Source organism: Chiroxiphia lanceolata, chromosome 26 (genome assembly GCF_009829145.1).
Source record: "Chiroxiphia lanceolata isolate bChiLan1 chromosome 26, bChiLan1.pri, whole genome shotgun sequence".
NCBI lineage: Eukaryota > Metazoa > Chordata > Aves > Passeriformes > Pipridae > Chiroxiphia > Chiroxiphia lanceolata.
This window is the reverse complement of record NC_045662.1, coordinates 1,401,024-1,416,697: the sequence shown is the minus strand read 5'-3', so window position 1 is coordinate 1,416,697 and position 15,674 is coordinate 1,401,024. Positions and strand designations below refer to the sequence as shown.

The following is a 15,674-nucleotide window of genomic DNA, read 5'->3' as shown; positions in this document are numbered from 1 at the left end:
CATCAGTACCCACCTTTCTGGTGGAAGGTGTCCCTGCCCATGGCAGGGGGTTGGAACTACATGGTCTTTAAGGTCCCTTTCATCCCAAACCATTCTGAGGTTATTAAAAAAAAAAAAAAAGATAACACTTTGGGTTTCCAACCTGTGTTCTAGATATTGCAGTTCCACTCTCTACTCCTTGTGTTTAACTGCTTAATTAATTTTATTTCACAAAACATCCCACCCTGGATGACATATTCCCTTTGCAGGTGCCAGCCTGGCCTGCAGCCCCTGCCCTCCTGCTGGCTGTGGCTGCTGGATCCCTGCTGGGAAGGGCAGGGATGGGGCTGTGCCACAATCCCCCACAGAACACAGGAGTGTGGGTACATCCAGAAACAAAACCCACACGATGCACAGCAAGCACTGTGCTCACTGATCCACCCAGGAATGCTCCTGAGCACTGAAAGCTGTGCAGTTCTGACAGCAATTCCACACTGAATCCTTTCCTGGGGCATCACTGTTCCTTGCTGTACCAAGTGCAACGCTACCAACATGGTAAAAAATGAGTCTTTTTGGCCCAGAAAGCAGTTCAGCTTCTCCATCAGGAAGCACAGGATGCCTGTCACTGGTAACAGATCAAATATCTCCACCTGCATTTATCAATGAATCATTTCACTGCTTTTTATAATGTAAGGAACATTATAATGTTTCAATGTGGGATGAACATTGTATATTTTCAATATGTATATTTTCAATATGTATATTTTCAATATGTATATTTTAGGCAGTGCACAAGCACATTTTTTCCTGTGATTCCAAGAAATGCTTTGTCTTCTGGGGCCAGAAGCTCAAACGGGGGCACAGGTGGGGGGAAGGTGTGTGAGCCACTGTCACCCCCCAGGGACAGGGAGCTGGAACTCACCTTGGCAAAGGCATCCCTGCCATAGGTGGCCTCCTGCTCCGTGTGCTGCTTGTCGATGACGTCCCTGCCCGTGGCCACGGTGCGGAACAGCAGGGCCTTCTCCACCATGTCGGCCTTGGTGGAGAGCAGCTCTGCGATGGTGGACACCACCTGCCCGTTCTCGATCGCGGGAGTGTCCCCATCCACGGAGAACTTCAAGTTCCCCTGCAACAAGCAGTGAGAAGGTGGATTTCTCCATGTCCTTTCGTGTCCAGGAGTTGCCCGATTTCCTTTGTCCGCCCCCATTTCCACCCGTATTCCACCCGCTGTTCCAGGCAGTCAAGCTCCTGCCACACTTTGCATATCCACGTGCTCACAAAGCTCCAACATCAGTGGAAGCGGCAAAGCCTGACTCAAAGCAAAGCATCCCTGCTCAGTGTTCAGTCCAGCTCTTGGGAAAAATCACATCAAACACCTCCTGAGATTTAATCAAACACCACCTCAAGGCTGAGAGTCCAGGGATGGGAAATGACACTATGGATATAAACACTGGATGTATCTTCACTGCCACCACCACAGAACCACTGGCTGCAGTTCTCCTGCCCACAGAGGGATGGGAATGCTGTGGGGAAGCCAGCAGGTCAGTGCCACGGGGACTGGACTGGCAGCACTGCACCTCCACAGCTCTGCTCCCGGGCACCTGCCCTGCCAGGACTAAGCACTGTGTGACCCCCAGGACTGGGTGCTCTCCCATCCTGCCTGTTCCCCACTCTGCTCTGCCTCTGTTCCCCCCCAGCACTGGGGCACAGCTACCCCAGGGAGGAGAAGGAGCTGGAGCAGAGCTGCAGTGTTCCTTGCCACCCTCCTCTCTCCTCAGGGAAACACAAGAGCTGAGCTAGAGGGACACTGCACAGGGGAGGAGGCTCTGTGGGTCCCAGGAGAACCCAGGGCATTCTAGGGTTTCCTGAGCCTCAGAACATGGAAAACTAAGAGGTCTCCTGTGTGCCCTGTGCTCAAGGCTCCACCATGCAGTGAAGCACTGTCCCTGCAGCAGAACCACCACGGGGATGGTGTGTGAGGGCAAAAGGGGACAGAAGCTCCCCATCCCCTCACTGCCAAACCCCAACAATTCCTTTTTCAGAACATTTAACAGCTCCCAGTACTTAGTGGTGTGTCTGGTTTGGGATCTGGAATGTGCAGGAATACATGTGATCTTCCATCCTCCCCGTGTCCTGTCCCAGCCAGGAGTTTCCCTCACCACTGGGAGCCGTGCAGAATTTCCCAGCCAACAGACCTTCCAACTGCTTCTGCAGCAGGAAAATTCGAGCTGCTGGTAGTCCAGGAACAGCCCAGGGATACCCAGGAGCAGGGACCTTACCAGGTGGAGAATGGCTGCCACGATTTTGTAGACAGTCTGGATCTCCTCTTGCTTGAAGCCAATCACTTTCATGGCATCAGCCACTGCTTTGAACTCGGCACCATCATTGATGGAACACTGAGGGCAAAGAGGAGTTTGGGACAGCATGGATTTAATGGGATTCAGCAAAGATTTCCCAAGTCCATGGGAAACAGATATGTACTCTGATATTTTTCAGATGCAAGACACTGCCATGAGGTTTCCCAGTTTGTTCCAATGCCATCTCACATGCTTGGACACTGAACCCTGCACTGCACACACGTGTTCTGGCAGGTAAGATACAGAAATCCACCCCAGCACAACAGATTTCCCAGTGGAATTCAGTGAGAAAGAGCAGAAATGGTTCATAAGAACACCCAGAGCAGCAGGGACAAGCTGTGCCCTCACAGACCCTCCAGGCAGGAGCTGCAGAGTACCAGCAGGAAACCTCTGCTCTCCACCCTCCTCTGCCTCCCTCCTTCCCAATGCCTGGGTTTGCTTTCCCTGCAGATTTCCAGAGGAGCTGATCAGGCATCTCTTGGTCTGTGGGTTCCTGTGCCAAGGAGAACCTCATGAAAGCCACTGGGGCATCAGAGAGCCTTTTGTTTGGACTCTGCTTCCGAGGGACAACACTGGAGACAACTCCAGCTGCATCTGAACATGTGGTGAACAGCACCTCTGCATCCCTGCTATGGAGCCTGACCCTGCTCTCTTTTCCTTTCTAATTTCCAGGAGGAGATCCCTGTTCAGTCAAGTTCAATCAACCATCTGATTGTTTGACTTTGGACACACTGGAATTGTCTCCTCCTGTGCTCTGGAAAGACACCTCCCAAAAAGTGTCTGGTATTTATGGACCTCAATACTACTGAAAACAGATTCCCAGGGAATCTCACTAAATAGTTCCTTGTGCATCCTGTGGCCTGCTCTCCCAAAATCCAGGGCAGCACCTCTGCTAACAGCTTTTTTCATATCACCAAAGATTTAAAATGCAATCTTTTCATAATCACTGTGGCCAAGACAGGCACCAATCATCACCCTACCTCCATTCTATTTACCCAGGAGGTGTCTTTCCCAGTTGGCTTATTTTTTTTTACCTGTGTCAATAAATTATCTTCAACTTGTTTCAGCAATTTTCTGAACCTCTTAATGTCTACTGTGTGACAGTCCCACCTAACAAGTTGAAGTCAAGGGCACCTGATCTTGTCCTAAAAACTTCATGGGTTTGTTCCTTCTTTCCTTGAGGCCATGAAGACTGAATGCCTCAGTAACTGAAATGGTCCTACTGTAAAGAAATGAGTCCTTATGGCTTTTTGGCCCAGAAAGCAGTTTAAGTTCTCCACTGTGGAATGTCTGTCACTGGTAATGGGTCAAATATCTACACCTGCCTTAATTAATACATAATTTTACTGCTTTTAATCATGTAATGAGTATTATAATGTTTAAATGTAGGATGCACAACTGCACTTCCATATACACAAGTCTATTTTTTCTATGATTCTAAGCACACATGTGCTTTGTCTCCAAGGGCCAGAAACTCCATTAAAAATAAAACACCAGTGTCACCTTTCCATATTCATCCCATAAATATTGGTCTCAGCTTCTGCTGGCTCAGCAGTGCTTTGAGCATTTCAAGCAGCACTTACAGTTTTAAGCCAAGCTGCCTCCAAGCCAGGCTCACCTTGATCTGTGCCCCAGGACAGATGTAGCTGTAGGCTGAGGCGTCCTTCTGAAGGTGCAGGGAACGTAAGAGCTGGTCAGAACCTCCCTGCAGGAGCTGCACAAAGAGGGGGTTAAGAAATGGTGAATGAAAAAACACCAAATCCTTCCTTTTTCTGTTTCTCATTCATCTGCTTGACAAGTAAAGTCACAAAAATATTAATTCCTGCTCCAGTATCTGGAGTCAGGAGCATAACACGTGTGGGATGCACGGTGTGGGGTGGTGGTTGCCCAAATCACTGTCCTTGTGAGTCACAACTGTTTAAAAAACCAGCCTGAGCCTCCTCACAGACCAGCCCTGTTTACATCTGTGACATGCCACAGCTGTGTCTTGGCAACCACATTTCCCTTTGCTGCTCTGCACAGAGACTCTTCCATATGGAAATGACCTGTCCATGAGGAAAGTGCTAACATGCCATCGTGGAGCACCGAGTAAGTGGGGAAAAAATAAACAAACCTGTGTTTCCCTCCCTGCTAGGCTGAGAATCAAGGTTATACTAACAGGCCAACCAGGGAACCACTGTACAATGTGGAAGACATTAAAAAGGACCTCCAAAAAAACCAAGGAAGTCAACTTGGTGTCATAAAATTACTTCCATATGCACTCAAGGCCTTAAGAGAAAACAGAGGGATTAGACTTGCTACAAATAAAACAGTGAGTCAAAGTCCAATGTCCTACCATATTTGTTTAGTCAGCCTCCTCTGGAGTTTATAAATGTGTTAATAAGGGACTGGAGGATGGAAAACAATCAATCTTCCCATGCTCCTTCCCAGCACAAAGAGCTAAAGGACCCAAGATCACCCAAGATGCTGCAACAAGGGAACCCTCCGGAAAACACAGGAGAGGGTGAGAGCTCTGGGCACTCTGGAAACTGGACACAAGTGATTTGGTCCAGCAAAGGGGATACAAACCTGGTAGAAGGAATGGAAGCTCCTTTCTCCGGGCTGCTGCACAATCACACGGGACTGGGGGAGACAAAACACAAACGTGGGTGTTGTGGCTGTGCTCCCCCAGCACCTCCCACAGACACGGAGCTCCCCAGGGCCGGGGCAGCCCCAACCCAGCTCTGTGCTGGGAACACCACTACACAGCAGGGAATGTGGAGTCTGAAGTCTATAATCAGAAAGACCAGCTTGTGTAACAGCTGCAATGTCCTACTTGCACCCAGGAATCTCGAGGGGCAACCGCAGGACTCCTCGCGTGGAAGAGTCAAATAAATGTCATTTCAGTTTTAGGATGATTTAGAATCATAGAATCACAGAATCACAGAATCAGCTGGGTTGGAAGGGACCTCCGAGATCATCAAGTCCAACCCTTGGTCCAACCCCGCTGTGGCTCCCAGTCCATGGCACTGATGCCACATCCAGTCCCATCTTAAAAACCTCCAGGGACAGAGAATCCACCACTTCCCTGGCTGAGCACCCTCTCTGGAAAGAAATTCTTTCTAATTTCTAACCTAAATCTCCCCTGGCACAACTTGAGACCATGCCCTCTTGTCTTGCTGAGGGTTGCCTGGGAAAAGAGACCAACCTCCCCCTGGCTCCCCCCTCCTGTCAGGGAGTTGCAGAGAGTCAGGAGGTCTCCCCTGAGCCTCCTCTTCTCCAGGCTGAGCCCCCCCAGCTCCCTCAGCCTCTCCTCACAGCACTTGTGCTCCACTCCCTTCCCCAGCCTCGTTGCTCTCCTCTGGACCTGCTCCAGCCCCTCAATGTCCTTCCTGAGCTGAGGGCCCCAGAGCTGGACACAGCACTCCAGGGGTGGCCTCACCAGTGCTGAGTCCAGGGCAAGAATCACTTCCTTGGACCTGTTGGCCACACTGTTCCTGAGCCAGGCCAGGATCCATTGGCCTTCTTGGCCACCTGGGCACACTCTGGCTCATGTTCAGCTCCCTGTCCATCCCCACTCCCAGTTCCCTCTCTGCCTGGCTGCTCTCCAGCCACTCTGTCCCAGCCTGTAGCGCTGCAGGGGGTTGTTGTGGCCAAAGTGCAGGACCCGGCCCTTGGCCTTGTTGAACCTCATCCCGTTGGAATCAGCCCAACTCTCCAGCCTGTCCAGGTCCCTCTGCAGAGCCCTCCTGCCTTCCAGCAGATCAACACTCCCCCCCAGCTTGGTGTCATCTGCAAGTCACTGGAAATGAAAAGCAGGCCCAGTGACTACAGACAAATGCTCAGGGGCCTGGTGGTCACCAATTCCACCCTCCTGGGACAGGCTGGTCACAGCACCCAGGGAATGCTCTGCTCTGCCACAAGGGCCTTGTTTAGGGAGCCACAGCTCCATCCCAGAGCTCTCAGTGCACACCAGGGTAACACAGCACAAAGACACTTAAATGCACCAGACAGTCAACAAGCAACAAATCCTTGTTTCATGTTACAGGTCTGAACATATGAGAGTGATGAGGCACAAAGTTGTGCCAGGGCAGGCTCAGGTTGGATCTCAGGGAAAGGTTCTTCCCCCAGAGGCTGGTTGGGCACTGACCAGGCTCCCCAGGGCAGTGGGCACAGCCCCAAGGCTGCCAGAGCTCCAGGAGGGTTTGGATGATCCTCTCAGGGACAGGGTGGGATTGTTGGGGTGTCTGTGAAGGGCCAGGGGTTGGACTGGATGGTCCTTGGGGGTCCCTTCCAGCTCAAGATATTGTGTAATTCCATGATTCTCTGTGTTCCTGCTGCAGTGCAAAGCCACTGTCTGTTAATGTTTGTGTTCAGGCCAGAGCCTCAACCGCTTTCAAATGGAAACAAATTTAACTTGGGAGAAGTAGGGAATACGAAATACGAAATAAACAATCAGGAGGAATAAATCATCAGGATTTAAGTTGCTGCAGCTGCAGTCCCAGCCCTTTTTCTGCATCAAAGTATCCCAAGTTAAATGTTTGGGTTTGTTGTTTTGTTTTGTTTTTTAAATAAAGTGTTTATTCTGAAAATAAACTTCAGGGAAATAAAGGGAAGAGCAAAAAAAAACACAAACAAAATGCTGTTGGCAGATGTGGTCAAACACATAATTAAAGCCAGACATGTCTCTCACAACAAGAACTGTTAATGGCTCACACCCCTTTTCTCTACACTTTTACATATCCCAGTGTTTTCAGACACCACTTAATGACACGAAAAAAATAATTATGCTCAGGATCACTTGGAAGACATAAAAACAATGCTACTAAAACACCACACAAGGCTGTGGCTTCCTTCCAAAATAACACTTCTCAAGCAGACTGTTGCTACTGACAGCCCTGGAGATCTCCTGCTGATCCAGCAGGGAGATCTCAGAGCCGGGACTCACAAAGGAGGAGTTGTGCAGATGGCAAATTGTATCCAGAATTAAAGCTGAGATTAAAGTTCACACACCCACATGCACAGAAGTGCCTGAGTAATGAAGTCTCTTTCCTGGTGAGCTCTGGAAGCCATGGTGTCCCAGGACAGGGCACTGCAGGGACTTTAGTGACTCCTGAGGGAAAATTAAGCCCTGGATTTATCTTCCCTGCCCTCACACCTCACCTGTCTGAACAGAAAACCTTCCGCTGGCAAAGCCCATATTGCAAGAGTAACTCCAGCCAAGGCTCTCATCTGGCAGTGAGGGGGCCTTACCTTTTCTAGCAGGTAATTATTGATGTGCCCACCTATTGGGTCTCCTTTAAAATCAAAGTTGATGTCCATGTACTTCCCAAACCGGCTGGAATTGTCGTTCCGGTTTGTCTTGGCGTTGCCAAAGGCCTCCAACACACAGTTGGATTTCAGCAGGATGTTCTTCACTCTGCAGGATGGAGGGATGGAAGAGGGAACGGGCTAAGTCCAGACCAGAACACTCAAAACCATGGAATCTGTTCCACGAGCATTTCTGGGGAAGGACTCAGCTCTTTGCTGACACAGCTGGGCAGATGTGGACGACATCAGCAATCCCATGGGAAAGCAGTTGGGAGCTGCCAGAGCTCCTTAGAGCAAGCAAAGGCTCTTTGCTTCAAAGACCAAATCCTGACTCAAAACAGCATCAAAAACTCAGCTCCTTTCCACATTTCAGTTTTGAAACCAATTTATTGAGCTCTTTTGCAAAGTTTATTGGAGGTTAGTGTTAAATCTGTTTCAGCAGAAAGGCACATTCTTTGTTCTAATGCTTTTAACTCCAGGACTAACGGGCACATTTTGCAAATCAGGAGCATGTGAGCCTGGAAGCTCATGGAATACACTCCTTGCACTCAACATGCTGTCCTAATGTACCCAGACTTTGGGCAATTTGCCCCAGGAAAAGTGATTTATAATCACTGGAAAAGACCTCTAATATCATCAGATGGTTGGTATTGCTTGGAAGGTACCTCTAGATACTGGGGGTTTTTTTAATTTTTCTGCACGATTTTAGCAATTAATATTGCAAAATTCCAGAGTAAAAGCAGTATCTGAAGAAGTTGGGGAACTGCTGTAAAAATCAGCATATACAAGACACCCTCAGCTACAGAGCCCACTGAAAGAGATCCCCAAATTTCCCTCATTTGCCAGGCAAGGCCTTACCTCTCCACCTCAGCCCTCTGCCCAGGGTTGGTGATGGCTGCAATGTACTGCATGATGTATTTACTGGCCTCGGTTTTCCCAGCTCCACTTTCACCTGGGGGCAGAAACACCAGGGGACCCAAGAGATGAAAAAAAGCAAAGCAAATCACTGCACAGAACATCTCAATTCTACTCCAACAACGTCTGGGGGGTTTTGATTTGTTATTTTAAAACCATCTTTGTGTGCACTTGGGGCATTTTCTAGACCCTGTGGCTGTGCTGGCTCGGAGCAATTGTGATGTGAGACTTCCCAGGTCGGGAACGGGCCTGGCACACAGAGGATCAAAGGAATATTGTTAGAGGAGAAAGCCTGGCTGGGCAGGACAAGGGGCCACTGTTCAGCCCCCCAGCCCGGGGCTCTCGCCTTTCAGAGCTCGGGGACATCAAGGGAAGGAAGTGCCAGGATCCAGGCAGGGAACGAGCCCAGACCAGCTCAGGGGCACGACCAGCAGCTCCTGAGCAGAGACAGGCCCTGCTCTGTGGATCCCTGCAGTGGGATAAGGCTCCTGCTCCCATTAGCCCTCTGCAGGCACAGCCCCAGCTCCTGCCTGGCTGGGAGAAGGCTGAAGGACTGAAAGAGAGAAGAAATAATTGCGATGTCTCCATACACGGACTCGAACGCAAATGAGCCTTAAGACTAATGAAGTTTTTTTCTTTACAGCCAAACCCCCCTCCTGCCTGGGATTTCCCCAGGATGTCCCCAGGCCGGCCCAGCTCACCTGAGATGACGATGCAGGTGTCCTTGGAGCGTCTCTTCATGGCCTTGTAGGCGGCGTCGGCGATGGCGAAGAGGTGGGGGGGCCTCTCGTAGAGCTCCCGGCCCTTGTACTGCTCGATGGTGTCCCGGCCGTAGATGTTGAGGTTTTTGTAGGGATTCATGGAAACCACCACCTCCCCAATGAAGGTGTAAATCCTGCCCTTCTCAAACCTGCCCGGGGGGAGACAAAAAGGGGGGAAACGAGTCAAATGGAGAGGTTTGGAACACACCTGCCCAGAGTCCAGCAGTGAACTCTGATCCATGGGAACACCACAATAAAACCTGGGCTATGGACATTCCCCGGATGGCACAGCAGGGACAGAGAGACCTGAGGGTGCAACAACTATCAACTTTTAGTTTAGCACCTACAGAGGACATTTCTACTGCTGCTTCACTGACAGGTGCACAAGATACAATTTACTGTCTCCACAGCTGCCAATAAGTCAACACAAGTGTGAGGAGCAAATAAAATCTGATAAAGTGGATTTAAAGGCAAATTCTTTTTTTCACGTTCTGCAGTTGTCCACGACCCAGCCAAAGGCCAGAGAAGTCCCTCACTGAGAGGTCTAATCACACTTGGAAGAAAATAAACAAAGACAGAAGCCCAGGAGGGAATTGCAGCCTTTCAGCTCCAGCAATGAGCTTCCACCCCATCCTTTTTACTGGAAGGCACTTTGGTATCACCACTGCTGCTGAGGAGAAAGATTCCTAAGAATGTGTAAAAACAACCCTAAACTGCATCTTTCCTAAACCCTACCTGGCCCTTGGATTCTTTCTGCAAACAAGACAGGAAATAACTGGAAGCTTGTTTATAAAAAGTGTTTTAAGTTAAAAGCTGTTTCCAAGGAAATCCACATTTTATTGGAAGTTACCTATCAGGAGAGCTCAGAGGAATTCCAGGTTAACAGCAGAAGAATTTGTACAGCCTTTGCTTCTCAGGAGGAGAAAGGATGGCAGGAGACTTCGGGATCAACTCCCAAACCACGGCGCTTGTACCAAAACTACCTGTCTGCAGCTGCACTTAAACCTCACAACATTAGATGGCACCAGAACCCCTCCAACAGAGCCCAGGGGCCTCCAATCCCTCCTGGACTCCGGCACAAATTCCAGCATTACTTTATTGAATTTATTACCACCCCCACGTGGTGACAGCCCTGACATTTTCTATTGTTCATTTGAGAATTTTCTGCAGCATCTTGGCAGTCTCAGTTTTTAGCAGGTGTAATAAAACTCAAGAAATATCATCCAGCAACCAGCATTCCACTTTCTGGGAGTGCTTGTGCCTCCAATTCCAGCTTCCTCCTGAAATGCTGCACTAAAAAGACCCAAAAACTGCAAAATGTCTTCTTCTTCCTGCAATCAGTTTTAACTGAAAGTGTCTCGATATACATTTCCCAAAACTTTAAATGCAAAGATATTTTTGAGATATGTGCTGTTTGAAAGCTACCACAAATGTTTCAGAAAAGATCACCTTAAAATAATTACCAATATGAGTACATCTGATTTTAACTCTGAGAAGCACAAAGCAGGTGGGAATTGTGGTATTTGGAAGATCCCAAAGAGGCAGAAGGTGCAAAAGGATCAGATACCAGGCTCCTGCCCTCTCAGGAGCCCTTGAGGGACTCTGCATATACATAGGAGAGCTTGAAAAACCAAACCCACACAATACTGTTGCTATTAAGGAGATCAAATCACACATAAATATATAATGGAAACCACTACAGGGACACCACAGTCAGCAGAATCATCCCATCTTCTGGAGCTGGACATCCAAAGAAGGTGAATTATTCACTGGAGAACACATGGAGTGCTCTCCAGAAGGCCCTGCCCAGCAGCACATACCTGCTGCTCAAGGCACTGTTGATGATAAAAATAAAGATACAGCAGTTTGTGGGTGAGTTTTTAAGCCCCACAGCGCTGCCACAAACACGAGTGAGAGTTCATGGCCCCAGAGAGGGTAAAGGGAGAGTTGTTCCAGCTGCTGAGGAGAAATAAAGGAATAAAGGCCCATTGTGCCAAGTCACCATCACAGCACCCAATACTCTGACCTCTTCCTTAAGTAATGAATTATGTAAACTTGCACTGGCAGAGCCCAGTTTAAGTTTCCTCTTGTGGCAGTTCGGTGTCCTTGCCTGAATCCCAGAACCATGGAACATCCTGAGCTGGAAAGGACCCACAAGGATCATCAGAGAGTCAAGTTCTGAAAGGTTTTACTGGGCTCTGACAAGTTGTGTCTTCACCTCTGTGGCAAAAGGCAGCTGGAGGTGAGGGAGAAGGATCCATCTCCAGGCCTGACAAATAGACCTGTGTCCAGCTTGTCTCTAAGGACCCAGACTTTATGAACAACTGATGCCTCCATTTTTACCTCTTGTTTCATTTTTCTTTACACTTCTTAGCACTGGAGTTCAGACTCCAGAGCTGGGCTCAGATGTTCCCAACGGGAGCCGCGGCTCCTCGCCCCTCCTGGCTGATAAAGCCCCTTTCATCCCTCAGAGCAGCCCAGGCCAAGAACAGCAGGAACTGTTTTCCTGCTGGGAGAGCCTGGCCCAGAGAGAACTTGTGGAAACTTAAGGAAACAACCCACCAGGGCAGTGGAAACGGGGAGCAGGAGCTGTGTTACAGCCACTGCTCTGCAGGGCAAGGGCACAAAACAGGACAACGAAGCTCTTTGGTGCTTTTTGGAGAGGCTCATCCCCCATCTGGGGAAACTCATCCACACCACGGCCAGCGCAGCCATTCCAGGGCTGAGGTTTAGATGCAGAACTGGACTGGTTTTTATTAAAAGGAACAGCAGCAAGTCTGCTAAAGGGAACCCCAATATCTACTCCTGAGGCAACACCCCCACGGTCAAACCTTGGTTTGTGTCTCTCATGGAAATCACGTCAGCTTGTGCTACAAGAAAACATTTCCCTGTAGTAATTCCATTGGAATTATTTCTGTATCAATGTCATGGAATCACAGAATATCCTCAGAGGGAACAGACCTCCAAGGATCACCAAATCCAACTCCTGGCCCTGCACAGACACCCCAACAATCCCACCCTGTCCCTCAGAGCGTTGTCCAAACCCTCCTGGAGCTCTGGCAGCCTTGGGGCTGTGACACTGCCCTGGGGAGCCTGGGCAGTGCCAACCACCCTCTGGGGAAGAACCTTTCCCTGATACCCAACCTGACCCTGCCCTGGCACAGCTCCAGCAGTTCCCTGGGTCCTGCCCCTGCTCACAGAGAGCAGAGATTGGAGCTGCCCCTCGGGAGGAGCTGCAGACCCCAGTAAGTGTCCCCTCAGTCTCCTCTGGCCATTAGCTCAGCAGCCAAAAAGAAATTCAGAGTATTTAATCCCTGTGAGTTATTCTGAGGAACATCAGCTCTTCCATGAGAAGTTTTTATACTAGTTTTTACTACCTCATTAAAACATCAATTGATAATGAGAAAATAAAAAGCAGTGAGTCACAGACTATAAATCACTGAAAGGGAGAGAAATTATTCTCTAAGAAAGAAGACCACTAAGGCAAGAAAAAGGCTCTTACTTTGTTTTGTAGTCTTTATATTAAAGGAAGGGAGTTAAGTCCAGACACCCTATGTTCACATCCAGTTCCCCCTGGAAAATCCACTGCAGGAATGGGAGCACTGGAGCAGAAATCCTCACCAGCAGAGAGCACTCAACATTTAGGGTTTCTTCCACCTGACAAACACTCCAGTCAAAAATAAAACCGTTCTTACCAAGGAAATGATGCAACTTCAAATACACTCACAGTACAAATAAAGAAAAGAGTTAGCTGGCAGGGCTTGGAACCCACACTCCCAAACAACATCTGCAGGACAGGGACCCTGCAGGACAGGGTCCATCCCCTGAGCACACACTTCCAGTTCATCTGTGAGCAGCAGCAGCAGCTTAAAGTAAAGGAAATGTTAACACAAAAAAAAAGGGAAAAGCAAATAACTCAGGGCAAATCAGGAGTGCTTCAGAGGCACTGGGCCACAACTAACCTAGTCCCACTGAAGGTGAAGAGAATAAAAACTGAGTGTTTCAAATGTTCTGTATTTCCAGCTTATCTGTGAACCCCAGGGCACAAACTGAAATATTGAATATGAAATACTGAGTATGAGCACACAGATTTTTCCTCCTTCCTCTCTGTGCATGGCAAGAAGAATAATCCAGCAGCTCCACACCTCTGGTACACAGAGGGACAATTCCTTTCCCCATTGGAAACACCCCATGTGATTTGGGTTACTGTCCCAAAGGGGGTAACAAGTCTTAGTTATTTTTTACCCCCAAATGTATACATTAAACTCCAATCCTGCAGGCTTTGAGTCCCTTCTCTTTGCAAACACACGTGAAGATATTTAACTAAGCCTTGTGTTCATGAACAGTCTGTTCATGAACAGGATGGGCCTTTAGGATGTGCTCACCAAGAAGGGAATTTAAGCAGAACTTCTGGCAGTGAAACCATATTTACCTGGTTTTAAAGGTGAGAATGTGTACCCTGCACTCACACAAGGCAACAACCATTCCCCTCGTGCTTTGGGAAGCAAGTGACTACTAAAAGCCACTTACCCTGTGTGCCTCAGGCACTTGTGCCTTTTCTAGGTGATACTGGGTCTCTCTGCTGAGAGTCCAGTGCTACTTAAAGACTTTATTTTAGGTAAATCTCAAAATAAACTCAGCTGTCAAGCGGGACTTCAAGGCTTTCAGTAGATCGCTCACAAAGTGTCTCACAGCAAACCAGCCCCTCACAAGAGCACTCAGATAAACAGGATTTGCGTTGGCAGAACTATTGCTAAAATATTCTTGCTGCTCTTGGAAAAACAGCCCAAAAAACTGTCCAGTCAGTACAACCCCCCTGCACCGGGAAAGGATCCAAGCCTGTCCCGATGGTGAATATGCATGTCTGCAGCATCAGGAGATGTGTGTCTACGGGGTTCTGACCCACCCCGAGGGCCAGAAGAGCTGAAATGAAGCTCATTGAATGTGCAGGTGAGGGTTTTGCTCGCAGTTGGCCTGCAGGGGCTCGGCTCTCACATGCTGCCAGTTTAACAAAATAGGAAATGCCATTGGGAGCACCACTCCTTTCCTGTGCTGTGGGAGCAGACGGGGCAGGGGGAGGAATCCTCCATTCACCCACAGCCCTCAGCCAGCCTGGGGAAGGAGGTTAAAGGAGTTCTTTGTAATGATGTCATTTTTTTTTTTCTAAAGAAAATCAGCAAACTCTGAGTGACCACTGCCACATCTTCCTCAGCAAACCGAGGGCTCAGCAAACTGTAATTTTGACGAGGTTGGTTCAGCTCCAAGCCAGCCTTGAGTCAGCCCCTCAAACCCACTAGGTGAAGCTGGGGGAAGGAAAACTGGAGATGGATAAAGGCTAAAACTGTGAGATATAGAAACAGGGGTAATATTAAAACCCCTCTCCTTAAATATAAAGTACTAACCTTGCACTGAAAAAATGCCAAACCACTAAACACGGGAGTCACTGAACTTTCATTTCTATTTGCGTCAGAGGGCCCGGGCTCTGCTGCAGAGGGGAGCTCTGCAGGCTCGTTTGGGAGCTCCGGGAGCAGAGCAGGAGGCACAGGCAGACTTGAAACAGATAATGAGACAAAAGGAAGGTCTTTGAAAAGCCTCCAGGACAACAAATGCTTTGTGGGTTTATCCTCAACCCGCACAGAGAAAGTTGCTGCAGGCACAGGTAGAGAGAACCAGAGCAGTTTGTGCCCGATCGCTGCGTGTGGAGCAAAACACACTCCCGGTTTCCGTGTGAAAAGTCTGACTGGAACACTGTGAAATCCTAGCGCAGCAATCACATTACTGTGCTCTGAGCAGGACATTGCCCTGAGTGATATCCTGAGGGTGAGTTATCCCAGATCTAACCAGGGAAGAGGAGAACAGGATGGGATAGCAGCAAACAAGAGACTGCCACTTGCCCACAATCTCTTTTTTATCTGCCAAATAAAGGCACAAAATCTACAAAGGGGCAGTAAAAAAAAACAAAAAAAAAATCTCAGAAGTCAGGTAGGTTCTCTCTGCCCCCATCACACACCAAGTCAGCAGGTGAGGGGAGTGCAGAGCTTGTCATGCAAAAGAACTCATTTAAATGCATAAGGCTCATAAAACGACTGAGGAGGAGGACAAGGTGGAAGTAATCACCTATAAATGGGTGAGGTGAGTATCCCCCTGCCAGAACAATTCATTAAACAAAAGAACTATACAGGCCCATGTAAAAGGGGAATGGGAATGGAGCACCCTGGCCAACACAGGCTGGGGACTGAGAGCGGGTGCCACGGCAGCATCCCGGGAAAGCTGCAGGGACCACTGAGCACTGCTGGGGATGGCTGAGCTGAGGCTGGGGATGTGTTTGGAACATGTGGCTTCCTGCAGTGGCCAACATCTGACCTCATGGTCC

The 15,674-nt window shown here is 48.8% G+C and overlaps 1 protein-coding gene across 5 annotated transcripts in view; it reads right to left on the bottom strand.

Moving 5' to 3' along the window:
• MYO1D (myosin ID) overlaps window positions 1–15,674 on the bottom strand; it is a 148,587-nt gene that overhangs the window by 108,333 nt on the left and 24,580 nt on the right. For all 5 annotated transcript variants that reach the window (XM_032711465.1, XM_032711467.1, XM_032711468.1 and 2 more), the window contains exons 2-8: window positions 9,242–9,450; window positions 8,484–8,577; window positions 7,569–7,734; window positions 4,905–4,958; window positions 3,955–4,050; window positions 2,259–2,375; window positions 902–1,105 (exon numbers count right to left, since the gene is read on the bottom strand). In XM_032711465.1, the coding sequence (XP_032567356.1) occupies window positions 902–1,105; window positions 2,259–2,375; window positions 3,955–4,050; window positions 4,905–4,958; window positions 7,569–7,734; window positions 8,484–8,577; window positions 9,242–9,450 (940 nt within the window). The remainder of the gene's footprint in view (window positions 1–901; window positions 1,106–2,258; window positions 2,376–3,954; window positions 4,051–4,904; window positions 4,959–7,568; window positions 7,735–8,483; window positions 8,578–9,241; window positions 9,451–15,674) is intronic.